Source organism: Lutra lutra, chromosome 6, assembly GCF_902655055.1.
Source record: "Lutra lutra chromosome 6, mLutLut1.2, whole genome shotgun sequence".
Classification (NCBI taxonomy): domain Eukaryota; kingdom Metazoa; phylum Chordata; class Mammalia; order Carnivora; family Mustelidae; genus Lutra; species Lutra lutra.
In genome coordinates this window covers 67986430-68013010 of record NC_062283.1, presented here as the reverse complement: position 1 = coordinate 68013010, position 26581 = coordinate 67986430, and the positions used below count along the sequence as shown (strand labels likewise).

The following is a 26581-nucleotide window of genomic DNA, read 5'->3' as shown; positions in this document are numbered from 1 at the left end:
AGTGTTTGACCATTGTGGTGGTTTTTTTTTTTTTTTTTTTTTTTTTTTTAAATTGAATAGTGTATTAGTTTCAGGTGTACAACATAGTGATTCAGTGTTTATATACATATATGAAATGGCCACAACAGTAAGTCTAGTTACCATATGTCACCATACAAAGTTGTTACAGTATTATTAACTGTATTCCTTATGCTGTACTTTATATTCCTATGTCTTATTTATTTAATTGGAAGATTGTACCTCTTAATCCCCTTCACCTATTTTGTCCATCCCCCCCAATTCCTTCCCCTCTTTCAACCATCAGTGTTGTCTATATCTGTAAGTCCGTTTCTGTTTTGCTTTTATTTGTTCATTTGTTTTGTTTTTTCTATTCCACATATAAGTAAAGTCATATGGTTTTTGTCTTTCTGTGTCTGACTATTCACTTATTTTACTTATTATAGCATAATAGCCTCTAGGTCTGTCCATATGGTTGTAGATGGTAAGATTTTGTTCTTTTTTTCATGATCAAGTAACATTCTGTTATATATATTCATCTTCTTTATCCATTCATCTATCTATTGATGGACATTCAGCTTGCTTCCATATTTTGGCTATTTTAAGTAATAGTGTGATGAACGTAGGAGCACCTATGGGCTTTTCAAATTAGTATTTTTGTTTTCTTTGGTTAAATACCTAGAAGTAGAATTGCTGGACTATGGTAGTAGTGTTCTCTATTTTTAATTTTTTGAGAAAATTCTATACTGTTTTCCATAGTGTGTGCACCAATTTACATTCCTACCAACACTGCACAAGGATTCCTTTTTCTCCACATCCTCCCGAGCATGTGTTATTTCTTTTCTTTTTCATAATAATCATTATGTGAGGTGGTATCTCTTTTGGTTTTGATTTGCATTTCTGTGATGACTAATGGTTTGAGCCTCTTTTTATTTGTTTATTGGCTGTTTGTATATTTCTTTTATGATGTGTTTCTTTAAGTCTTAGACCATTTAAAAATTGATTTGTCTTTTTCTTAAATTGTAGGAACTCTTTCTATATTTTGAATACAAGTCTAGTTTCAAATATGTGTGTTGTGACTATTTTGTCCTAATGTGTGACTTAACTTATTTATTTTCTTAATGATATCTTTTGATAAGCAGAAGTTTAAAAATTTTTATCTTTTTTTAATTGTAGTTACATATACTTAAAGTTTACCATTTTGACCCTTTTTAAAATGTATAATTCAGTGGCATTAAATATAGTCATTCACATTGTTGTGGAACCATCATCACTGTATATTTCCAGAACGTTAATCATCCAAAACAGAAACTCTGTATCTATTAAACAATAACTCCCCATTTCCCCCACCACAAGCCCCTGGTAATCTCTATTATACTTTCTAGCTTTATGAATATACCTAGTCTAGGTACCTCATATAAGGGGAAATCATACAATATTTGTTCTTCTGTGTCTGGCTTATTTCACTTAGCATGTTTTCATGATTCATCATGTTGTAGCACGTGTCAGAATTTCAGTCTTTCGGGGCTAAATAATATATCCCATATGTATATACCACATTTTGTTTATCCATTCATCTGTTGTTGGACATTTGGATCATTCCCACATTTTAGCTATTGTGAATAATACTGCTCTGAATATTGGTGTGCAAGTAACTGAACGCCCCCCTTTCAGTTCTTTTCTATATATACCAAAAAGTGGAATTGTTGGATCATGTAGTAATTCTGCTTAAATGGCACAGCTACTGAAGAACTGCCATACTGTTTTTTACAGCATCTGCCCCATTTCACATTCCCACCAGATTTCTCCACATCTTGATCAGCGCCCGTTATTGTCTGTCTCTCTTTTTTTGTTGTTGTTTTTTGTTTTTTGGATAATAGCCATCCTAATGGGTATGAAATTGTATCTTACTGTAGTTTTGACTTGCATTTCCTAATCACTAATGATATGTACATATTTTTATATTGGGCTATTTATGTATCTTCATTGGAGGAATGCCTGTTCTAGTCCTTTGCCTATTTTCAAATTGGTTTGTTTTCATTGTTGAGTTGTAGGAGTTCTTTATATATTCTGGATATCAAACCCTCATCAGATATATGATTTGAAAATATTTTCTTTCCTTCTTTCCCTATTTCCCCATGTATTGATTATGTCCTTCAGTGTATAGTTTTTAATTTGATGTAGTTCAGTTTACTTTTTCTTTTATTGCTTACGCTTTTGATGTAATATTCAGGAAGTCATTACTGAATCCAGCATCTTAAGCATTTTGCTCTGTTTTTTTTCTAAGAGTTTTATAGTCTTAGCTTTTTTATTTAGGTCTTTGATCCATTTTGAGTTAATTTTTATAGATGTAAGGTAAGGGACCAACTTCATTCTTTTGCATGTAGATATCCAGTTTCCCCAACCCACTTGTTGAAATGACTGTTCTTTCCTCATTGAATGGTCTTGGTACCCTTGTTGAAAATCATTTGATCATATATGCAAGGATTTATTTCTGGGTTCTCTGCTCTGTTCTTTCGGTCTATATGTCCGTCTTTATGCCAGTACCACAATTTTGATTACTCTAGCTTTGTAGTAAGTTTTGAAAGGAGGAGGAGGTGTGAGTCCTTCAATTTGTTTTTCTTTTTCAAGATTATTTTGGCTTTGGGGTCCCTTGAAATGCCATATGAATTTTAGGATGGGTTTTCTTGTTTTTGCAAAAATTGCCGTTGGGATTTTGATAGGGATTGCATTGTATCTGTAGATTGCTTTGGATAGTATTATCATGTTAACAGTATCGAGTCTTCCAATCTATGATCACAGGATGTTTTCCCATTCATTTATGTCTTTTTCCATTTTTGTCAGCAGTGTTTTGTAACTTTTAGTGTGCAAGTCTTACAGTTCTTTAATTTATTCCTAAGTATTTTATTTTTTTTTGACACTGTTGTAAATGGAGTTGTTTTCTTAATCCTTTTCAGATTGTTCATTATTAGTGTATAGAAATGATTGGTTTTTGTGTGTTGACTTTTGTATCCTGTAGGTTGGCCAAATTTGCTTATTAGTTATAATTGTTTTTGGTGGAATCTTTAGGGTATTTTGCATAAAAGGTCATGTTATCTGTGAACTGATGTAATTTTACTTATTTTTCTTTCAGTTTAGATGCCTAGAATTTTTTAATTTTGATGATGAAATCTAATTTATCATTTTTTTCTTTTTGTTAGTGATTTGATTTTTTTCCCTAAACAGTCTTAGCCTACACTAAAGTCATGAAAATATTGTCCTGTTTTCATCTAGAAGTTTCATTTAGGTCTGTAGTCCCCCTGAAATTAATTTTTGCATGTGGTGTGACGGTAGGGGTCAGAGTTCTTTTTTTCCCCCTATAGATACCCGTTCTAGCACCATTTGTTAAAAATACATTCCTCTTTCCATTTAATTGCTTTGGCACTCTTTTTGAAAATTATTTGACTATATATGTGTGATTGATTATATCTAGAGCATTCTGTTCTATTCTATGAATCTGTTTGTCTGTCCTTTGTCATATTCTCTTGATGACTGTACCTTGAAACAAATTACCTTGAGGTCAGGTAGTGTATGTTCTCCAGCATTGATCTTTTTCAAGACTGTTAGCTAGTCTAGGTTTGGTTTTGTTTTGTTTGTTTGTTTTGCAGTTCTGTGTAATTTTAGAATCAGTTTGTCAGTTCCTACAAAAAGCCTCCTGGAGTTTTGATGGAGATTACACTGAATTTATGAATTAATTTGGTGAGAATGGACATCTTAATAAAATTGAATCCTCCCATTCATAAATTAAAAAATGGCCATTTATTTAGTTTCTTTAATGTCTCTTAGCAGAGTTTTACAGTTTTCAGTATAGAGGTCTTACATATCTTTTGCTAAATTTCCTTAAGAATTTTGTGCATTTGGATGTACTGTAAGTAGTATGTTTAAAATTTTATTTTCTAGTTCATTGCTAGTATGAGGAAATACAATTGATTTCTGTATACTGACTATATCCTATGAGAATGTTTCATTTACTTACTGGTTCTATGAATTTGACTATTTCAAATACCTTATATAATTGGAATAATGCAGCATTGATCTTTCTATGACTAGTTTATTCCATGTAGCATGATGTCCCCAAGGTTCATTCATGTTGTCTCATGTTGCTTAATTTTCTTTATTTTTAAAGTTGGAATAATACTCCAGTGTATATGTAAAGGAGTGCCTTGTTGGCTCAGTCAGTAGAGTATGTGACTATTGATCCTGGAGTTGTGAGTTTGAACCCTACATGTGGTGTGGAGTTTACTGAAAATAAAAAAATTTTAAAAATACTCCATCATGGGGCACCTGGGTGGCTCAGAGGGTTAAGCCTCTGACTTCAGCTCAGGTCATGATCTCAGGGTCCTGGGATCGAGCCCCACGTCGGGCTCTCTGCTCTGCGGGGAGCCTGCTTCCCCCTCTCTCTCTGCCTACTTGTGATCTCTCTCTCTCTGTGAAATAAATAAATAAAATTAAAAAAAAAAATACTGCATCTGGGGCGCCTGGGTGGTTCAGTGGGTTAAGCCTCTGCCTTCGGCTCAGGTCATGATCCCAGGGTCCTGGGATCGAGCCCCGCATCGGGCTCTCTGCTCAGCGGGAAGCCTGCTTCCTCCTCTCTCTCTGCCTGCCTCTCTGCCTACTTGTGATCTCTCTGTCAAATAAATAAATAAAATCTTAAAAAAAAATACTGCATCATAGGTATATTACCACATTTTCTTTTTTCATCTGTCAGTGGACATTTAAGTTGTTTCTACATCTTAGCTATTGTGCTTAGTCCTACAGTGAACATGGGGGTACTGAATCTCTTCAAGATCCTGATTTCAGTTCTTATTGATAAATACTCACAAGTGGAATTGCTGGATCATATGGTAGCTCTGTTTTTTTTTTTCTTGTCTTATTGCACTGACTATTCCTCCAATTTGATGTTGAATTGAAGTGATAAAAGCAGATAGCCTTGCCTTATTCTTGATTTTAAGGATAAAGTGTTTAATCATTCATTATGTATGATGTTGCTGGTTTTTTTTAGAGTCCTTTATCAGGTTGAAGAGTTTTATTCTATTTTGACTTTGTTTAAAGTTTTTTTTTTTTTTTTATAAACATATATTTTTATCCCCAGGGGCACAGGTCTGTGAATCGCCAGGTTTACTCATTTCACAGCACTCACCATAGCACATACCCAACCCCAATGTCCATAACCCCCCCCCTCCCAAACCCCCTCCCCCCATCAACCCTCAGTTTGTTTTGTGAGATTAAGAGTCACTTATGGTTTGTCTCCCTCCCAATCCCATCTTGTTTCATTTACTCTTCTCCTACCCCCCTTAACCCCCCATGTTGCATCTCCTCTCCCTCATATCAGGGAGATCATATGATAGTTGTCTTTCTCCGATTGACTTATTTCGCTAAGCATGATACCCTGTAATTCCATCCACATCGTCGCAAATGGCAAGATTTCATTTCTTTTGATGGCTGCATAGTATTCCATTATGTATATATACCACATCTTCTTTATCCATTCGTCTGTTGATGGACATCTAGATTCTTTCCATAGTTTGGCTATTGTAGACATTGCTGCTATAAACATTCGGGTGCACGTGCCCCTTCGGATCACTATGTTTGTATCTTTAGGGTAAATACCCAGTAGTGCAATTGCTGGGTCATAGGGTAGTTCTATTTTCAACATTTTGAGGAACCTCCATGCTGTTTTCTAGAGTGGTTGCACCAGCTTGCATTCCCACCAACAGTGTAGGAGGGTTCCCCTTTCTCCGCATCCTCGCCAGCATCTGTCATTTCCTGACTTAATTTTAGCCATTCTGACTGGTGTGAGGTGATATCTCATGGTGGTTTTGATTTGTATTTCCCTGATGCCGAGTGATATGGAGCACTTTTTCATGTGTCTGTTGGCCATCTGGATGTCTTCTTTGCAGAAATATCTGTTCATGTCTTCTGCCCATTTCTTGATTGGATTATTTGTTCTTTGGGTGTTGAGTTTGCTAAGTTCTTTATAGATTTTGGACACTAGCCCTTTATCTGATATGTTGTTTGCAAATATCTTCTCCCATTCTGTCAGTTGTCTTTTGGTTTTATTAACTGTTTCCTTTGCTGTGCAAAAGCTTTTGATCTTGATAAAATCCCAATAGTTCATTTTTGCCCTTGCTTCCATTGCCTTTGGCGATGTTCCTAGGAAGATGTTGCTGCGGCTGAGGTCGAAGAGGTTGTTGCCTGTGTTCTCCTCAAGGATTTGGATGGATTCCTTTCTCACATTGAGGTCCTTCATCCATTTTGAGTCTATTTTCGTGTGTGGTGTAAGGAAATGATCCGATTTCATTTTTCTGCATGTGGCTGTCCAATTTTCCCAACACCATTTATTGAAGAGGCTGTCTTTTTTCTGTTGGACATTCTTTCCCGCTTTGTCGAAGATTAGTTGACCATAGAGTTGAGGGTCTATTTCTGGGCTCTCTATTCTGTTCCATTGATCTATGTATTTGTTTTTGTGCCAGTACCATGCTATCTTGATGATGACAGCTTTGTAATAGAGCTTGAAGTCCGGAGTTGTGATGCCACCAACTTTGGCTTTCTTTTTCAATATTCCTTTGACTATTCGAGGTCTTTTCTGGTTCCATATAAATTTTAGGATTATTTGTTCCATTTCTTTGAAAAAAATGGATGGTACTTTGATAGGGATTGCATTAAATGTGTAGATTGCTTTAGGTAGCATAGACATTTTCACGATATTTATTCTTCCAATCCAGGAGCATGGAACATTTTTCCATTTCTTCGTGTCTTCCTCAATTTCTTTCATGAGTACTTTATAGTTTTCTGAATATAGATTCTTAGCCTCTTTGGTTAGGTTTATTCCCAGGTATCTTATAGTTTTGGGTGCAATTGTAAATGGGATTGACTCCTTAATTTCTCTTTCTTCTGTCTTGTTGTTGGTGTAGAGAAATGCAACTGATTTCTGTGCATTGATTTTATATCCTGACACTTTACTGAATTCCTGTACAAGTTCTAGCAGTTTTGGAGTGGAGTCTTTTGGGTTTTCCACATAGAGTATCATATCATCTGCGAAGAGTGATAGTTTGACTTCTTCTTTGCCGATTTGGATGCCTTTAATTTCCTTTTGTTGTCTGATTGCTGAGGCTAGGACTTCTAGTACTATGTTGAATAGCAGTGGTGATAACGGACATCCCAGCCGTGTTCCTGACCTTAGCGGAAAAGCTCTCAGTTTTTCTCCATTGAGAATGATATTTGCGGTGGGTTTTTCATAGATGGTTTTGATAATATTGAGGTATGTGCCCTCTGTCCCTACACTTTGAAGAGTTTTGAGCAGGAATGGATGCTGTACTTTGTCAAATGCTTTTTTAGCATCTATTGAGAGTATCATATGGTTCTTGTTCTTTCTTTTATTAATGTGTTGTATCACATTGATTGATTTGCGGATGTTGAACCAGCCTTGCAGCCCTGGAATAAATCCCACTTGGTCGTGGTGAATAATCCTTTTAATGTACTGTTGAATCCTATTGGCTAGTATTTTGGTGAGAATTTTTGCATCTGTGTTCATCAAGGATATTGGTCTGTAGTTCTCTTTTTTGATGGGACCCTTATCTGGTTTTGGGATCAAGGTGATGCTGGCCCCATAAAATGAGTTTGGAAATTTTCCTTCCATTTCTATTTTTTGGAACAGTTTCAGGAGAATAGGAATTAGTTCTTCTTTAAATGTTTGGTAGAATTCCCCCGGGAAGCCGTCTGGCCCTGGGCTTTTGTTTGTTTGGAGATTTTTGATGACTGTTTCAATCTCCTTACTGGTTATGGGTCTGTTCAGGCTTTCTATTTCTTCCTGGTTCAGTTGTGGTAGTTTATATGTCTCTAGGAATGCATCCATTTCTTCCAGATTGTCAAATTTGTTGGCGTAGATTTGCTCATAGTATGTTCTTATAATTGTCTGTATTTCTTTGGTGTTAGTTGTGATCTCTCCTCTTTCATTCATGATTTTATTTATTTGGGTCCTTTCTCTTTTCTTTTTGATAAGTCTGGCCAGGGGTTTATCAATCTTATTAATTCTTTCAAAGAACCAGCTCCTAGTTTCATTGATTTGTTCTGTTGTTTTTTTGGTTTCTATTTCATTGATTTCTGCTCTGATCTTTATGATTTCTCTTCTCCTGCTGGGTTTAGGGTTTCTTTCTTGTTCTTTCTCCAGCTCCTTTAGGTGTAGGCTTAGGTTGTGTACCTGAGATCTTTCTTGTTTCTTGAGAGAGGCTTGTACGCTATATATTTTCCTCTCAGGACTGCCTTTGCTGTGTCCCACAGGTTTTGAACCGTTGTGTTTTCATTATCATTTGTTTCCATGAATTTTTTCAATTCTTCTTTAATTTCCTGGTTGACCCATTCATTCTTTAGAAGGATGCTGTTTAGTCTCCATGTATTTGGGTTCTTTCCAAATTTCCTCTTGTGATTGAGTTCTAGCTTCAGAGCATTGTGGTCTGAAAATATGCAGGGAATGATCCCAATCTTTTGATACCGGTTGAGACTTGATTTAGGACCAAGAATGTGATCTATTCTGGAGAACGTTCCATGTGCACTAGAGAAGAATGTGTATTCTGTTGCTTTGGGATGAAATGTTCTGAATATATCTGTGATGTCCATCTGGTCCAGTGTGTCATTTAAGGCCTTGATTTCCTTGTTGATCTTTTGCTTGGATGATCTGCCCATTTCAGTGAGGGGAGTGTTAAAGTCCCCTACTATTATTGTATTATTGTTGATGTTTTTCTTTGATTTTGTTATTAACTGGTTTATATAGTTGGCTGCTCCCACGTTAGGGGCATAGATATTTAAAATTGTTAGATCTTCTTGTTGGACAGATCCTTTGAGTATGATATAGTGTCCTTCCTCATCTCTTATTATAGTCTTTGGCTTAAAATCTAATTGATCTGATATAAGGATTGCCACTCCTGCTTTCTTCTGATGTCCATTAGCATGGTAAATTCTTTTCCACCCCCTCACTTTAAATCTGGAGGTGTCTTCGGGTCTAAAATGAGTTTCTTGTAGGCAACATATAGATGGGTTTTGTTTTTTTATCCATTTTTATCCATTCTGATACCCTGTGTGTTTTGATTGGGGCATTTAGCCCATTAACATTCAGGGTAACTATTGAGAGATGTGAATTTAGTGCCATTGTATTGCCTGTAAGGTGACTGTTATTGTATATTATTTCTGTTCCTTTCTGATCTACTACTTTTAGGGTCTCTCTTTGCTTAGAGGACCCCTTTCAATATTTCCTGTAGAGCTGGTTTGGTGTTTGCAAATTCTTTCAGTTTTTGTTTGTCCTGGAAGCTTTTAATCTCTCCTCCTATTTTCAATGATAGCCTAGCTGGATATAGTATTCTTGGCTGCATGTTTTTCTCGTTTAGTGCTCTGAATATATCATGCCAGCTCTTTCTGGCCTGCCAGGTCTCTGTGGATAAGTCTGCTGCCAATCTAATATTTTTACCATTGTATGTTACAGACTTCTTTTCCCGGGCTGCTTTCAGGATCTTTTCTTTGTCACTAAGACTTGTAAATTTTACTATTGGGTGACGGGGTGTGGACCTATTCTTATTGATTTTGAGGGGGGTTCTCTGAACCTCCTGGATTTTGATGCTTGTTCCCTTTGCCATATTGGGGAAATTCTCTCCAATAATTCTCTCCAATATACCTTCTGCTCCCCTCTCCGTTTCCTCTTCTTCTGGAATCCCAATTATTCTAATGTTGTTTCGTCTTATGGTGTCACTTATCTCTCGAATTCTCCCCTCGTGGTCCAGTAGCTGTTTGTCCCTCTTTTGCTCAGCTTCTTTATTCTCTGTCATTTGGTCTTCTATATCGCTAATTCTTTCTTCTGCCTCATTTATCCTAGCAGTGAGAGCCTCCATTTTTGACTGCACCTCATTAATAGCTTTTTTGATTTCAACTTGGTTAGATTTTAGTTCTTTTATTTCTCCAGAAAGGGCTTTTATATCTCCAGAGAGGGTTTCTCTAATATCTTCCATGCCTTTTTCGAGCCCAGCTAGAACCTTGAGAATCATCATTCTGAACTCTAGATCTGACATATTACCAATGTCTGTATTGATTAGGTCCCTAGCCTTTGGAACTGCCTCTTGTTCTTTTTTTTGTGGTGAATTTTTCTGCCTTGTCATTTTGTCCAGATAAGAGTATATGAAGGAGCAAGTAAAATACTAAAAGGGTGGCAACAACCCCAGGAAAATATGCTTTAACCAAATCAGAAGAGATCCCAAATTGTGATGGGGGAGAAAGGGGATAAAAAGAGGTTCAGAAAGAAAAAAAAAGAAAAGAAAAAAAAAAGAAACAAAAAAAGAATACGAATAAAGAAAAAATATAAAAAAGAAAAAAATATATATATTAGATAAACTAGTTAAAAAACGTTAAAAAAGAAAAGGATAAAAGTTAAAAAAAAATTTGGCAGAAGACGAGAAAAAAAAATTGAAAAAAAAAATTAACTGCAAGGCTAAAGAATCATGGTGAGAAAGCCATGAGCTCCGTGCTTTGCTTTCTCCTCCTCTGGAATTCCGCTGCTCTCTTGTATTGAAACTGCACTCCTTGGTAGGTGAACTTGGTCCTGGCTGAGTTTCTTGTTGATCTTCTGGGGGAGGGGCCTGTTGTAGTGATTCTCAAGCGTCTTTGCCCCAGGCGGAGTTGCACTGCCCTTACCCGGGCTGGGCTGAGTAATCCGCTGGGGTTTGCTTTCAGGAGCTTTTGTTCCCTGAGCGCTTTCCGTAGAGTTCCGGAGGGCGGGAATGAAGATGGCGGCCTCCCAGTCTCCGGCCGGAGGAGCCGAGAGCCCGGGGCCCCACTCCTCAATGCGCCCTCAGACAACAGCGCCCAATTACTCCCGTCACCCTGGCCTCCTGCCGCGCTCCGAGCTGACTGAGCCTGCGACCGGTTCAAGGTAACCCCGAGCTGAGAGCTCACTCCTCGGCTCTGTCTCTGTAGCCGGCTTCCCGGTTCTAATACCTGTAAGCTCTGCGACACTCAGACACCCCCGATCCTTCTGTGACCCTGCAGGACCTGAGGCCGCGCTGACCCTGCATGGGCTTCACCCCGGTTAAGCCTCTGGAGCAATGTCCCTCAGCCGAACAGACTTTTAAAAGTCCTGATTTTGTGCTCCGTTGCTCCGCCGCTTGCAGGGAGCTGGCCCCTCCCCCCGCGGTCTGTCTTCCCATCACTTTGGATTTACTTCTCCGCCAGTCCTACCTTTCAGAAAGTGGTTGATTTTCTGTTTCTAGAATTGCTGTTCTTCTCTTAGATCTCCCATTGGATTTGTAGGTGTTTGCAATCTTTAGATAAGCTGTCTAGCTGATCTCCTGCTACCTGAAGTAGTCTCAGCCTGCTACTTCTCTGCCATCTTGACTCCTCTGTTTAGAGTTCTTATCATGAATGGATGTTTAATTCTGCCAAATAATTTTTGTTTCTATAGAAATTATGTTATTTTTCTTTATTCCCTCAATACAGTTACATTGAGTGATTTTCAAATGGTAAACAAATCTTGCATTTTTGAATACAGTTTGATTATGAGTATCACTCATATATTGCTATATTTGATTACTAATATTTTATTGAGTCTATATCCATGAGGTACATTAGTCTCTAAATCTGTATTCTCTGTTATTCTTAATGAATTAACCTTTTGTTATTATGAAATATCCTTCTTTATCTCTAGTAATACTATTTGTCTTGAAGTTTATCTTGTTTGGTATTAATACAGCCACATCAGCTTTCTTTTGCTTAGTATTTATTTGGTTTGTGTTCTTATGTTCTTTTATTTTCAACCTGTCTTTGTCTTTGTAAATAACATATGCTTGGATTTTACCTTCTTATCCACTGTGACAGTCTGTGCCTTTTAAAAAACTTTTAAAATTATTTTTATTAACATATAGTGTATCAGTCTCTACCTTTTAATTAGAGTGTTTAGTACAGTTACATGGAATGTAATTATTGATATATTTGGGTTTAAATCCTCTATCTTGGTGGTTTGATATCTTTTTATCCTGACTTCTTTTTGTTTCTTTTTTCCTTCTTTCCTTTTTGCGGGGGGAGTGCGAAATTTTGGTATTTTTCAATAGTCCTTTATATCTCCTTGGGCTTTTTCTTTTATATACCTTTTATATACATAAAACAAAACATAAGTTATGTTTTAGCTGTTTCAGAGATTACAGTATGCATCTGTAACTTACCATGGTTTACCTTCAAAAAGTATTCTATCTCATGAACAATGTAAGAACCTTAACATAGTAAATATATATTTACTTGCATGTGCGTGTTCTTATTTCATATAAACCCTACTTTACTTTGCTGTTATTTTAATTTTAAATTATAAAGTCCATATCATCTTTTTAAAGAGATTTAAAGGTACACATGCCTGTACAGGCATATTTCAGAGATAATGCGGGTTTGGTTCTAGACTAGCTCAATAAGGTGAATATTGCAATACAGCAAGACAAATGAATTTTTTTGTTTCTCAGTGCATATAAAGTTTTGTTTATACTATACTGTAGTCTGTTAAGTGTACAGTAGCACTATGTACAAAAAAAAATGTACAAATCTTAATTTAAAAATACTTTATTGCTAAAAAATGCTAAGCATTGTCTGTGCTTTCAGTGAGTTGTAATCTTTTTGCTGGTGCACAGTCTTGCCTTGGTGCTGATAGCTGCTGACTGAGCAGGGTGGTGGTTACTGAAGGTAGGGGTGGTTGTGGCAATTTCTTAAAATAAAACAACAATTTCTAAAAATAAGATATTTGCCACACTGAATGACTCTTCCTTTCATGAACAATTTCTCTGTGCATGCAGTGTTGTTTGATAACATTTTACCAACAGAACTTCTTTCAAAATTGGAGTCATTCCTCTCAGACCCTACCACTGCTTTATCAACTAAGTTTAAGTAATATCCTAAATCCTTTGTTGTCATCTCAACAGTCTTCATAACATTGTCACTGGCAGTAGATTCTATCTCAAGAAACTACTTTCTTTGCTTATCCATAAGAAATAGCTCCTCATCTGTTAAGGTTTTATAGCATTTCAGTTTCATCTTCAGGCTCCAAAGTTTGCTGATCACAGATCACCATGACAAATATAAAATAATAATAATAATAATAAGTTTGAAATATTGTGAGAATTACCAAAATGTGACACGGAGACATGAAGTGAGCAAATGCTGTTGGGAAAATGGCACCAATAGGTCTGCTCGACACAGGGCTGCCAAAAACCTGCAATTCGTAAAAAATGCATTATCTGTGAAGTGTGGGCATGTGAAGCACAATAAAACAAGGTATGCCTGTCTTTGTACAATTGTTTTTTTAAAGATCCTTCATATTGACTGACCTAGTTACCTGTTTTGGTGTTCTTCATTTCTTTCTGCAGACCCAGGTTTCTATTTGGAATAATTTCCCTCTGGCCCAAAGAATTTCTTTTAGCCTATTTTTGTTGGGCAAGTGTGCTAGAGTGATTCCTTCAGCTTTTGTCTCTTGATAATGTATTTATTTCCCTTTCATCTTTGAAGGATATTTTCACTGGATATAGAATTTGAGGTTGGCTATGTTTCTATTTCAACACTTGAAAGATAATTTTCCATTGTTCTCTGCCATCCTTGTTTCTGATGAGATTTAGTCATTATTCTTAACTGTTTTTGTGCATATCCTGTGTCCTTTTTCCTCTGACTGCTTTCAAGATTTTCCCTTTATCTTTGTTTTTAGCATGTTGACTATGATGTGTTTATGTATGGTTTTCTTTGTATTGATTCTGCTTGGGATTCTCTGACATTGGATCTGTGGATTGATTTCATTTATCAGTTTGGGAAAGTTCTTGGCTATTATCAGTATTTTTGTCCTATTCTTTTTTCTGCTTCTGAGACTCTCCTTATTTATGTTGAACTGTTTCCTGCTGTCCTATAGAGCTTCAGTGCTGGTGGGTTTTTTCACTTTTTTCTCTCTTTATTTTTCAGTCCCCAGGTTTACTGATCCTTTCCTCTATTTTCAGTTTGCTGTTAAGCCCATCAAAATCATTCTTCATCTATAATATTATACATTTTATCTTTAGAATCTTTGTTTTTTAGAAGTGTGGTTTCCACATCTCTGCTGAAATTCTCTGTTTTACATGCACATTTTACATCTTTTCTGCTAGATCCTTTAACATGTTTTTCAGTTATTTTAGGGGCCCTGTCTGATCATTCCAACATTCAGACCCTTTTCTGGATCTTGTGCTGTCAGATTGTTTTTCTTCTTGCTAGTTGGCCACATTTTCTTGCTTTATCACATGTCACATACTTTTTTATTTAATGCCAGACATTGTGTGTAACACTGGGGATTAAAGTAGAAAGGGCAGTTGTTAGTATAGGGTTTAGTCTGTAGTTGAACTGGGTCTGGATTTTGTTGTTGCTTTATTTAGAATTAGTTCACTACTGCTATCCAATTTTTAAGGATGGGATCAGAACTTGCCTTTTAGCAGGACTTGGGAGCTGAGTGTCTGCAGGGTTTGACTCAATTCTGCTTTATTATAAGCAGGCCCCACGTAACTCTACCTTGGGGTGTGGTCAAGGGAGTTCTCTTTTAGGTCTCCAGCTTCTGCCCCAAAAATAGATAGCACTGCTTTGGCCGAACTTCTCTTTTTTGGTAATCTTTCTGAAATTAAATATTTTTTTTCCCCCCATCTCTCTCTCTCTAGCCACTGTAGTCTGCAGATCAAAGCTCTGGCCAAAATCCATGCCTTTGTTCAAGACACGTAAGTGTTGCCCACTCCCCAGAATTCACCTATTTCAAGGGAAGATCTTTTCATTTTGCTCTATGCTCTTTGTTTATTTTATTTCAACAAATGTTTTAAAACATCTACTCTTTTATCTTATACTCTGCTGTGGTCTGTGAAGCATGCTAGAGAAGTATATGGCATGAACCTTGCCCTCAAAGACTTGGTGTTTGTGTTTGGGTAGAGAAGAGTAACCCAGGAAAAGGATACAGCACGAGTTATTAATAGTGTGTCAGAGGAGGTAGAGTGGCACAGTATGATTAGCATATATGATGTTCAGGGGACATGGAGTAAAGAGTGGTCCAGAGAGGGGAGATAGGACTGGTCAAGAAAAACTAGCCCTCTGGTAGGGGGTGAGCAGAAGCTGATCCAACTTTCTGGGACATAGTGACGTCCACTGGGATGGACTTAATGTGGCCTCTCTCAGCAGAGGAGGAGCCAGAACATGCTGATGGGTCATTGAGAGAAGGCTGCGTGGGGAATTCTGGCATCCAGGGTGATCAGGGAGATGGTCTCCCTTCCCTTTGTGGTGGAAAGGGGAGGTCATTCCATTTTATGTACCTCTGAGTGCCCATCTTTAAGGGGCAGAGCTGTGTAAGTGTTGTTAGCACCTGAGCTGATGGCATTGTGGCCTCAGTGTGTCCACACACGTTTACTCATATGGGCTCCCTCTCTCTGGGGTCCTGAGGGGTACACCTCTTGGAGGTTTTAATCACTTACTGGCTTCATTTTCCTAGGACCCTGAGTGAGCCTCGGCAGGCAGAGATCCGGAAAGAGTGCCTTCGACTTTGGGGGGTGAGCATCTCCCCAGCCCATTGTTGCTCCAGGGCAGGGAAGCTGTAGACAAGAATGAATTGACCAACCCTGTCACCTTAGGATCTCCTCTTGTGTGAAAACGTCTGCCTACCTTCATGGCATTTCAGAGCTGGCTGTCTCAGCACTGACAGGAGTTACCTTCTTCAGCCTTTCACTGTCGGTGTAGTCCTATAATTGGGTCAGAAAGGACAAGAGTGGTGGGTGAACAGGCCTCATTTTGCTTCTGGGGCCCTGTACAGCAGCACTGGCCACAGTGAGCCCCAGAGGGAGGGAAGTGGCCTTTGTGGTGTACAACCACAAGGCCTGAAATCAGGCAGTGGCTGGATTACCCATCTCCATCTCCTGCTTTCTAGCCCCCTTTGTTAGGTACCATTGTCTTTTCCCCTCTCTGGACCTGTCTCCTCGCCTGCATAAGCTCACACACAGCCTTTGTCGAAAGTGCATTTGAAAATCAAAGCTCGTTGCTGTCTCCTTTCAGATCCCAGACCAGGCTCGAGTTGCTCCTTCTTCCTCAGACCCCAAATCTAAGTTCTTTGAGCTAATCCAGGTAAGCTTGGTATCTGGTGAAAATAAAGTTGGAGAGGCCTAACTTTAGATGTGGAAGTATCACTGAGATGCCCCAGGCGTGGCCTCCAGAGGGTTTGTGCAAGTACCTTCCTGGCTCTGAGGGGCTAGGCTGAGGCCACTACGTAGGTGGTATCTTTGGTGTCGGGTGATGCCTAAAGATGCTTGTGCAGAGATGTGATGTGCTTAGCATTCCCACTTGCCCGAAGGGTGGGGCTGGCTATCACTCCTTGGCAAGTTCAGGGTCACATGAGATTTGCCGGCTGGGGAGACAATGAAGTGTGGGATGATCTCAGGTCGGGGAGCTAGGCAGAGGGCTGGGGGAGGCTGTCAGGGGAGCTCCACAGTGGGGCTGGCCTAACCCTGGACTCCCTGTTCTGTTTCTGGTGAGCTGGTCCTGGAATAATTCTGCCCTGTTTTTTTTCTACCACCTGACTTCCAGCTTTTCTCTGGGCTTCATTTAAATCTGGCCCAGATCATGGGCCATTGTGCTGGTTTTATGGGGTCAAGGACTGGGGAATGTGGTTCAAGATGACCTCGAAAGAGTAGCATGTGTACATTTTTCTAAATGGGGTGGAAAGGTCACTTAACTGCTCTCAGACTAACTACTGATGAGCCCTTGCCTTCAGTTTTATTGAAGGGGTGGCTTTTATATTCTGGTGACATTTCCTTATGGCTCTGGTAAATTGATCTGTACTCAGGGACTCGGTGTTCTTTCCCTTCCCAGCCTGTCCTAATAGGTCCTAAAGGAACACTTCAAGCAGATGGAATTAGATCCCAGTCAGTGCCTGGTTAGGTAGAGCAGGGGTGCAGGCGTGTATGTTTTAGAGAGCCAGTGCTTCCTGTCCCTCACCCTTCCCAGCCTGCCCCTGCCACCATACAGTCACCCCTACTGAGCGCCTGTCCGTTCCCCCAACCCAGCCCTGTTTTCTCTGACCCGGGGCTGCAGGGCACTGAGATTGACATCTTCAGCTATAAGCCCACGCTGCTCACCTCCAAAACCCTGGAGAAGATCCGCCCAGTGCTTGACTACCGCTGCATGGTGTCTGGCAGCGAGCAGAAGTTCCTCATCGGCCTGGGGGTAAGTCTGCCGCTGGCTTCCCCTAGTAGTTGGGGTGTGGAACCTTGGTCTAGGTCTGTGGGTCTGGACAGCTGCCTGCCACGCTTGGTGTATGTTCCCTTGGCAGAAGGAGCTGGGGCTTTGACCCCAGGGAAGATACTTCTTAGAGTTTCACTTTCTTCCTCTGAGTTAGCCAGGTGTCATTCAATCATATTCAGTTTTTCATCCTTTCAGTTCACACATTTGCTTACTCATCGCTGTGCATTGCTAAAGGGAACACTGCTTCTTTTCTTGTGAGATTAAGCTTCCTAGCCTAGCAGAATGGTCAGCAGGCTAATATGGTTTGAATCCACACAGCCATTTCTTTGCAACACCATCCCTTGTCATCCTGTTTTGCTCTGGAGCCCTTGGAGTCTAAGATAAGGGAAAGCCTTGGCAATATTTTTATTTATTTATTTTTTTTGTGAGAGAGAGAGCATGTGTATGAGTGAAGGGGAGTGAGGGAGAGGGAGAGAGAGAATCTTAAGCAGGCTCCTTGCCCAGGACTGAGCCCAAGGATCTCAAGGCCCTGAGATTATGACCTGAGTCAGAACAGAGTTGGATCCTTAACTGACTGAGCCTGCAGGGGCCCCAAGCCTTGGCAATTCTGTATCTTAATTGGGTAAAGTCATCATTGCTTTCTTTCCACTCTGCCTTGTATCTTTGTGTAACTTTATCTCTGCTCCCTCATATACTTTGTGTTCTCCCACACTTGATCTTTTTCTCTTTTTACTTTCTGTACCCCCACCCCCTGCCCCCCACTTACCGGATCTTTCTGCAAGCTCACCTTAGAGATACATACACTAAGCTTGATCTTTTTTGACGGTCACTCATTGTGGACCTAAGCCTTTTGAATGGTGCCCTGAGCCTATTCTGTCCCACCAGGACCACCAGATCCCTATTGCTGAAGTATAACGGCTAATCTCTCCTAGACATTTTCTTCTGACATTTCCCAGCCCCATCAGCTTATAGCTACCAACTGAAAGCCATTTTGAGAACTGAGTCTCTCAACGCCTTGATCTCCATGCCTGCTTGAATGGGCCCTTTCTCTCTGCCCATAGAAGTCCCAGATTTACACATGGGATGGCCGCCAGTCAGACCGCTGGGTCAAGCTGGACCTGAAGACAGAGCTACCCCGGGATACTCTGCTGTCTGTGGAGATCGTCCATGAGCTGAAAGGGGAGGTCAGAGGTGGTTTTGCTCATGTGTTCTGGTCCTGCCAGCAAAGCTGTATAGCTAAGCTCCCCCTGAGTTAACTGGGTTATGTTGTATGTGGTGCCTCATGGGGCCCAGGGCTGGAGGAAGGCTTTGTAATGATTCTTCCTCCTCAGGTAGTTGCTGAAACCATGATATGTTCAGGTAGGAAGGACCACAGTCCCCATGTTTATAAGAGGGGATCTAGATCATTTTTAGGCAGCGAGGGCCCTAGTGGGCTTGCTGGTATTTTTTAAGCTGCTGATTTTGTTTTTACCAGGGATCCCTTGAGCTTTGGCCATTAGAGCCATACAGATGACTTTCAGAACTGTCAATGAAAATGACAAGATTGGGAAGCTAGGCTTGGAAGCTAGGAAGCTGGAGGGCCGTGGTGGTCTCCTTTCCCTGGGTCCTAGGGGGCTCATCAGCCAAAGCCTCAGATCTGTGCCTGCTCAGAAGTCTGGGCCAGTGTGGTGCTGAGAATGAGCTAGGAAGGGGGAGGGGGGCAAGAGAAATACCCTGTGTTTGGCGTCCTTCCCTTCTCGGCTCTAGGTAGAATGCAGGCCAGAGTGCTGGGGTAGGCCGAGTGGGCCCCAGGCCAGTGCCTAGCAAGGTGGGCAGTGTACTTGTCCTTCTAGGGTAAGGCCCAGCGGAAGATTAGTGCCATCCACATCCTTGATGTCCTCGTGCTGAACGGCAGCGACGTGCGGGAGCAGCACTTCAACCAGCGGTCTGACCTGGGCCCTGGGGAGGGAGGGCTGGGTAGGCCAGGGCAACCCTGTGGCAGCAGCCTCGGGGTTGGCTCCTCCCCTGGGCTGAAAGATAGCCTTAGTTTCCCTTCCCACCGGCTGGTTCCAGGGGCAGAGAGAGGAGTTACTGTGGGCACTGCACAGGTTGCTAGGGCATGGGCCTTGATGGCTATAGATACCAGCGCACACTGTTTTGCCATAGCTGTTCAGATCAGAAGTGATGTTTGTGTTAAAGCTGAGCAAGATGATGTTAACCTTACAGAGAGAGGAAGGGTCTCTACAGAACATGTCTTAAGCATGGGTGGTCCCATTTCAGTCTGTTCATCTGGATCCCTTTTGTTTGTGGATGGGTGCCTGATCAGTTGTGGGCAGGGGACAAAAAGGAGGGACAGCTGACACTGCTGTGTTGCTGATGTCACTCCTAAGGTGGTTCTTCTGTGTGGTATGCTGTGGTATCAGTGGCTTGGGGTGAGTGGACACATATAAGAAAGATGATACTTGAGGTTATAGTGGGGGGAAACCAAGCACACCTCCAGGCACACTGCAGGAAAGCCTCCCAGGGTGGAGCCGAACCCGGTGTGGGAATCCAGAGAGAGGGCAGGCCTGCGTGAGGATGGCAGTGCAGGGGCGGGTGGGCTCCCTGGGGGTGGGAGGGCTGCATCTCAGAGCAGTTGTGCTGCACGCTTGGAAGTGTTCCTTCATGGCTGCCATGGAAATGCTCTGGGGGCTGGGGTGCTAGCGGAGGTGCCTTTGCTTGGCTCTGACAGCCTCTGTTTGAACTGTAGAATTCAGCTTGCTGAGAAATTTGTGAAAGCGGTTTCCAAGCCCAGTCGGCCTGACATGAATCCCATCAGGTGAGCATGTGGTCTCTCCCTTCCAAACCCCCGTTCCCCATTGCCACTTTGTGGCCAGTGCTGGCTTCCGCATCCTGTGGGGGATGGGAGAGCTCAGCAGAGGGCACCAGGCAAGGTTGGCTTTAGATAGGACTACCCTTGGTGAGTGTGAATTGTTTGGGGGGGAGGTTTGCTAGGATAGGTGTCTCCTTCGCCCCAGAGTCTCTCCCCATCCTGCCCGTCCCTGTGGGCCAACCTCCAGAGGAGAGCTTCATTCCTAGGGGTTAAGGTGTCTGCATTTAAGATGCACGTGCTCCTGAGGGTGCTCACGAACCTTGTGAATCGCACGTTCATGCGCGAATGTCATTAGCATATCACCTGGCCTTTTCAACTTTTTTTCAGTTAAGAAAAGGTGCTAAGGAAATGGGAGTTTTTGAACATGAAAAAGAGAAAGTTTGTTGCCACGTTAGGTAGTATGAAAGTTCCAGGCCCCTGAGGGAGGAGAGGGGGATGAGGACAGTCAGGGATTCAACAGATGGAGAACAGACTTTCCTGGCTGTGCCCAGGTCAGAGGTTACCTTTGGGGCTTACGTGACTAGAGACTGAGGTGTCTGTTTACGCTTCATTTAGAATCTCCTGTTGGCCACGTCCTGAGGGCCACCTTCCAGGGACCCTCCCTGTGTTGCTGGTGGTCTGGTTGCTGGGCTCCCTGGGGACCTTACCTAGTAGCAGTTCCAAAGATACATTCAAGGGCCCCCAGAGGTGGAGGAACCCTGTGCCTTGTGTAGGGACCCCCTACCTCGTATGGTAAAAGGCCCATTAGAACTGTTTAGAAGTAACTCTGCTACAAGAAGCCCTAAAATCCATGGTGACAGATCTGGGGATGAGCGTTGACCTTGGTGCTTCTGCCCATGGCAACAGGGAAGATGACCTGGGGTGGGAATGCTGGCAGAGACAGCTTTGTCTGCCTCACCTTGCCCTCTCGCCCTTCTTCTATAACCATAGTTGTGCTCCCCTGTGGCCTGGGGCAGGCCGAAGGTGGTGTTTGGTAGCTCTGAGCTAGCAGCATGGCTGTGAGGGACAGCACCGAGCCAGACTGGGGTCCTCATTCTGGTGGGTCGGGAGAACAGGGGCCTGAAGCAGAGGACGAGGACAGGCACCACCTCCTGCCTCCTGCCAGACAAGAATGTCCGCCCCCAGCCCCCAGGAAGCCTTTGTCCTCTGTCCCTCTACACACAGGGTGAAGGAGGTGTACAGGCTGGAGGAGATGGAGAAGATTTTTGTCAGGTGAGTGACTCTCCCTTTGCTCAGGATTTGAGAGGAGTTGGGGCGGGGGGTGCATTGTTCTTTTTTTGCAGAGATGGGTTGTGGGGGAGGCAGTGAGTTGGGCTTGGCAGGCTGCCTCTGACCCTGCGGCTGCTGCCAAGAGCCCCCCAGCTGAGAGCTGATTCAGCACCCTGTCAGGAGGGGAGCAGGGCGGGGGTGTGTCAGGCAGAAATACTGGCTCACTGATGCTGTAATAGTTACGATTGTCCCTGTGAGGGGCAAAGCGGCAAGCTGCTCGAAATGCTATAAATCCCTGTTCCTGGTGCTGACAGAGATCGAGCCTGGGGTGGGGGGTACAGAACTGCTTCCTCGGATTCTTAGTGGTGTGTGGGCTGCTGCAGTCTGTGGCTCTCATCCTGGGCCTGTGCCCACCGTGGCCATGGGAGCTGGGCCTGGCCTCCCTGGTCTTGTGTTAACTCTTTAGTGGCCACCACAGTGCCTTAGGTGGTAGACTGAAGGCCCAGTGGCACCTCTGATCTCAGACTCTACCCTACTGGTATCACCCTGAAACCTCCAACAGCAGCAACAGAGCGGGGCCATCTGTCACTTTCCTGCCTCCACTGCTTAATCGAGAGTTCAGAGCTCGAGTCCTCCATCCAGCTCTGCACAAACTTCCTTGCTGTGTGGCCTGGAACCACTCCTGTCTCTGCCTCAGTTTCTTATGTTGAGCTGAAATAAAATGCCGTGGATGGTGAGATTTTGGTATTAGCCAGAGGCTAATGTGAGGGCGCCCTCACTCTCTCCTGCTCTCCTTCCACGTGTGGACTCACACTTCCTGTTTACTTACCTTGGGGAAATCAGGTTAGAAATGAAGATCATCAAGGGCTCCAGTGGCACTCCGAAGCTCAGCTACACAGGGCGGGATGACCGGCACTTTGTGCCCACTGGCCTCTACATCGTCAGGACAGTGAATGGTAGGTGATGAGGGATAGTTCCCTGTCCGCTTCCTGCAGCCGGGATGACTGGCCCAGACCCTGACTGAGCCAGAGCCGAAAGCTGCCTGCTGAGGTGCACAGCAGCCAGGCTGGCATTTCCTGGAGGTGATTTTGGAGGGGTGGGGACTGCTTTTCCTCCCTGGGGATTGGGTTGGGGCTAGGGAGAGAGAAGCCCAATTGGCCTGTGCACAGATGGTATCCTCATGGCAGGAAAAGGGCCTTCTCAGGGGGCAGCAGCAGATCCAGAAAGTCAAGTTTGGCCATTTGCATCTTTGGTACCATCCCTTTTTCCTCAGTGCCCTCTGGCTAACAGAGCCCTCTCTTTGCCAGGGTCCTGGAGTTGTTGCCCTGGTGGCAGGTTGGTAGGACTGGGGTGGGATTGCTGAGAAGTAATTATCTTAGTTGTCCTTGAGCCTCTTGGGCTGGTGATCAAGGCTGCATCCTCACAGGCTATTCTCTGCCTACGTTTTGGGAAGGGAATGGAAGAACAGGAGTGCAAGACACACCCTTATGTTGATCTACCCCTGTCCCCCATGAATAATGGATGTCCTTTATAACCTTTCCTTCTTCCTTCTGCCAGAGCCATGGACTATGGGATTCAGCAAAAGCTTCAAGAGGAAGTTCTTCTACAACAAGAAAACCAAGATCTCTACCTTTGACCTCCCTGCAGACTCCATTGCCCCCTTTCAGTAAGTGGCCCTCCTCTGTGCCTTTCCCTTCTGCAGCTTCAGGTGCTCCTGCCAGGATGCCAGCCTTCTTGGGGCACACCCCAAGTCCTGAGAAAGATGGCTGCCCAAGCAGGGGATCCCCTGTGCTTGGGCCAGGCTCCTCCCAAGGGTAGGGATGTGGCCCCATTTTGCGTAGAGAGGCTTAGTGCGAGGCGAGGGATGCTAGAAACTGCTGTAATGGTTGGGGGTCCTCAGTGGGCAGGGCCTCACCTAGGCAGGGCATCTGCCCCTTGGAGCAGCCACTGTTTACATTACTTTCCAGTACTGGCCTGCTGGTAGGAACATACTGAGGGCCTGCAGCCCAGCCTCTTGGGACTCAAGGTCCTAGTTGTCCATCACAAGGACCCAGTGTCCATTTGCCAGATTGTTAGTTCTAGGTTTTGACAGTAGCCAGCAGCCCTAATGTGCCTGTAATTAGCAACTGATACTAGTTTCTGTGGCCACAGTGTTTTAATAAAGCAGCACAGACAGATAAACCAGGAATATCAGTAATTGTAGGAATCCAATTGGACACAATTAGCAGCCTCTTTTGTTGGGAAAAGCTGATTATGAAAGTCAGGGAGGAGGAGTTGGGGCCTACTGGGTACCTTCTGGCCACCAGAGGGAAGACCCTAACCTGGAGTTAAATGACCACCCCTGCCACCACCAGACCCGGCTCTTAAGAACCAACCTTCTAAATCACGGTCACCAGGGCTGGGGTGGTCTCTTGGTCCTGCACCACCTCAGTACAGCCCTCTGACTTCCTTTCTCTTCCTTTTCCCTAGCATCTGCTACTATGGCAGGCTCTTCTGGGAGTGGGGGGATGGCATCCGTGTGCATGACTCCCAGAAGCCCCAGGACCCAGACAAGCTGTCCAAGGAAGATGTCCTGTCGTTCATCCAGACACACAGCGCTTGAGGGCGTGGGGATGCCCACCCCTGCCGATTGACCTGTCGTTCTCTGAGTCACAGGGCGCTCTTCAAGGAGAGGGACTGGGGAGCACAGTCACTGCAGCCTGCCCATAAGGGGTGGGTGGTCTCCTCTCCGTTCTCCCTGAAGAACTCAGTCAGGGGCCTTCAGAGGACTCTGTGCCAGAGGCATTCCTTCTGGGACACCTTTTGAACTTCCCTCCCCAGAGACCTGCCTGCCAGGGCTCAGCCTGAGGATGCTGCTCCGACGGTGGGTTGGAGGTCAGGGCCCAGGGAACGTACGGCCGGTGTAGGACCTATCAGAGAACAGCAGGGCGTTGGCTCTGCCATTCTCTCTTGTATCCTGTAGACTCACTTTTCTGAGTTTCGTGCACTGCCCTGAGGGCGGCCATGCTTCTGCTCTGCCCAGCTTTTTATTGGGCTGACCCCAAGTGGGTGTAGGCCAGGGGCAGCTGCTGTACAAATCAATGTTTTGTTTCTTTGAACTTGCTCTGTTTTGATGCCAAGTTGGAGAAGATTTGGTCTCCTCCCCTGACCCCTGTCCTGGTCTTCCCTGGAGTTCTTCTCAGCCGGACCTCTGATAGTCCCGCAGGCCGGGAAGGGAGGCTTATGGGCCACACATCCTGACACTGCATCATAACACAAGTAGTGTCTTGGCAGTGAGTGTGACTGCCTTCCTGGGCCCCACCCCCTTTCAGTCTGAACCTTGGGCAGCTCTAGAGGAGGAAGCAGCCTTGAAGACCTGCCTTTTTCTGTGCCCCAGAGCACTGGCCCCCTGGCAACACGGGGTACCTCTGGGGTTGGGTCACATCTGGCCCTTTGGCAATCATGGCACCGCCATTTGCCACAGCCACCTTGCTAACCCCTCCCTTCGTTTTTCTTGCCCAGTAGGAAGTACAGTCACTTTTGTTTGTCCTTTTGTGGTCACTCCATTTCCTCTGTTTTGGCAGAGGGGGAAGAGGGGAAGCTGGGCAGTAGCTCTGGGTGGGGGAGGGCACCTATGGTTGTTTTTAATGGGAAATACCTCTCAGAGATGCTCCTATGGACTCCCTAGAGCAGCGTGCTAGGCTGGTTTCCATGGAGATAAGGCACTGAGACTTCCCCAGAGGTTGGAACTATACCTGGGGGCGGGGGTCCTCCAGCCAGCATCCAGCCTTTCCCTCCCGGTTGGCGGCAGCACCGCTGAGAAAGCTGTATTTCCACCCAGTTCTGGGTATATCAGTGTGTCTTGCAGAATCTTGGATCATTAAAGATAAACATATTTTTAATTCCTGTGTGGCTCTGTGCTGGGGCTATTGCTGTTTGTCCTTGGTGCTGTGTGGTCTGGGATTGGCTTGGATGAAACTGCTTGGGCTGGAGAAGTGGGGAAGCTCTCTGCTTAAGAAGAGGGGAAAAAGCAGGTTGGTTTACTCAGAGCCTGTGCAAGTTCCTGGGCCCTGCAGGCCCTGCTGCTTGCTTCTGGAGAGGGCCCCAGAAGAGTCCAGAAATTATGCAGCTCCTGTTGGAAGCAGCGACTGGAGAATGAATGAACCTATAGCCCAGCGGGGCAGGGAGGCACCTTCCCCCCTCCACATAAATCACACAGCTCACTCCATGGTGGCACTGTGACAATCCAGGATCAGTCTGTGTGACTAAAATAACAGAGGCGTCAGACCAATTAGTGTCACTAGACCGGAGGAAAAGGGGAGGAGAGAGGATTTCGCTGACCCCTAGCCAGCCTCCCCTCCATTCTGAGTCTGCACTGGGGAGTGCGAGGGGCTGCGCTTGGGGTTAGGCACACAGGTGCCCATGGCACCTCCCTCTCAGCTCAGGGCTAGAGCTTCTCTGCCAGCTCCACAGCTCTGGTGCTGGCTTCCCATAGCTTGCCTCTGCTTGGCTCCTTCCTTCACTCTGGCCCTGAGGGTCCTTCCTTGATGTCTCACAGCCTTAGCTCCCAGGGCAGCTCCTTTCCTTGTTTTCACTTTCTTAATTGGTATAGTCTCCATGCCTAGCCCTACTGTGCTCTGCCTTGCTCCAGCCTCCCACTCCTGACCCTCTTGGTCCTGGTGTGCTGGGGGTAGAGTTGGGGTGGCGGGGTATGTGTTTGCTGTTCCTGGCCCCTGCTCCGATCAGCCCTGCCATGACTGCTTCTCCCAGCAAGCCCTTGCCTGATTTACTGGCCACTGTCACCATAAGTCTGTCCGGTCATTATCATGGCTCTTGCTGCCCATTCCCTCTGCCAGGCCTCACCAGCCCTGCTTGCCTCTTGAAGATGGATTAACTCCATACCTCTGTGGGACCTCCATCTGACCACTTCAAGTCCCCAGTCACCCCCTGTGCACAGGCTGCATTTTTTCTGCCATAATGACAGGCAGTGGCAGACCGCAGGGCAAGACAGCATGTTTGGTGGGGGCGGTGGACAGGTGGTGCCATGCCTAAGCCTTGGAAATGGCTCCCAGAATAGTTTTGGCTTTACAAATGCTTTCCATGCTCTTATTCCCCACTTAAGCTGGGGACTCACCTTTGCAATGCCCCTTTCCCCCACTCCTGAGTTCTAAGCTAAGCACTTTCCCTTGAACATCTTTTCTTCCTTGATTCCCGAGTGCCATCCCCACTGCCCTCCAGCTGCAGTCAGACTATGACATTTACTCAGCA

General features: G+C 44.0%; 1 protein-coding gene across 2 annotated transcripts in view; it reads left to right on the top strand.

Moving 5' to 3' along the window:
• The window catches only part of CMTR1 (cap methyltransferase 1), a 55607-nt gene extending 30392 nt beyond the window's left edge, over window positions 1-25215 (top strand). For both annotated transcript variants that reach the window (XM_047733257.1, XM_047733256.1), the window contains exons 14-24: window positions 14718-14774; window positions 15533-15590; window positions 16090-16158; window positions 17125-17256; window positions 18336-18458; window positions 19107-19198; window positions 20003-20071; window positions 21290-21337; window positions 22178-22290; window positions 22892-23000; window positions 23804-25215. In XM_047733257.1, the coding sequence (XP_047589213.1) occupies window positions 14718-14774; window positions 15533-15590; window positions 16090-16158; window positions 17125-17256; window positions 18336-18458; window positions 19107-19198; window positions 20003-20071; window positions 21290-21337; window positions 22178-22290; window positions 22892-23000; window positions 23804-23936 (1003 nt within the window). In that variant the 3' untranslated portion in view covers window positions 23937-25215. The remainder of the gene's footprint in view (window positions 1-14717; window positions 14775-15532; window positions 15591-16089; window positions 16159-17124; window positions 17257-18335; window positions 18459-19106; window positions 19199-20002; window positions 20072-21289; window positions 21338-22177; window positions 22291-22891; window positions 23001-23803) is intronic.
• Window positions 25216-26581: the final 1366 nt, after the last annotated feature.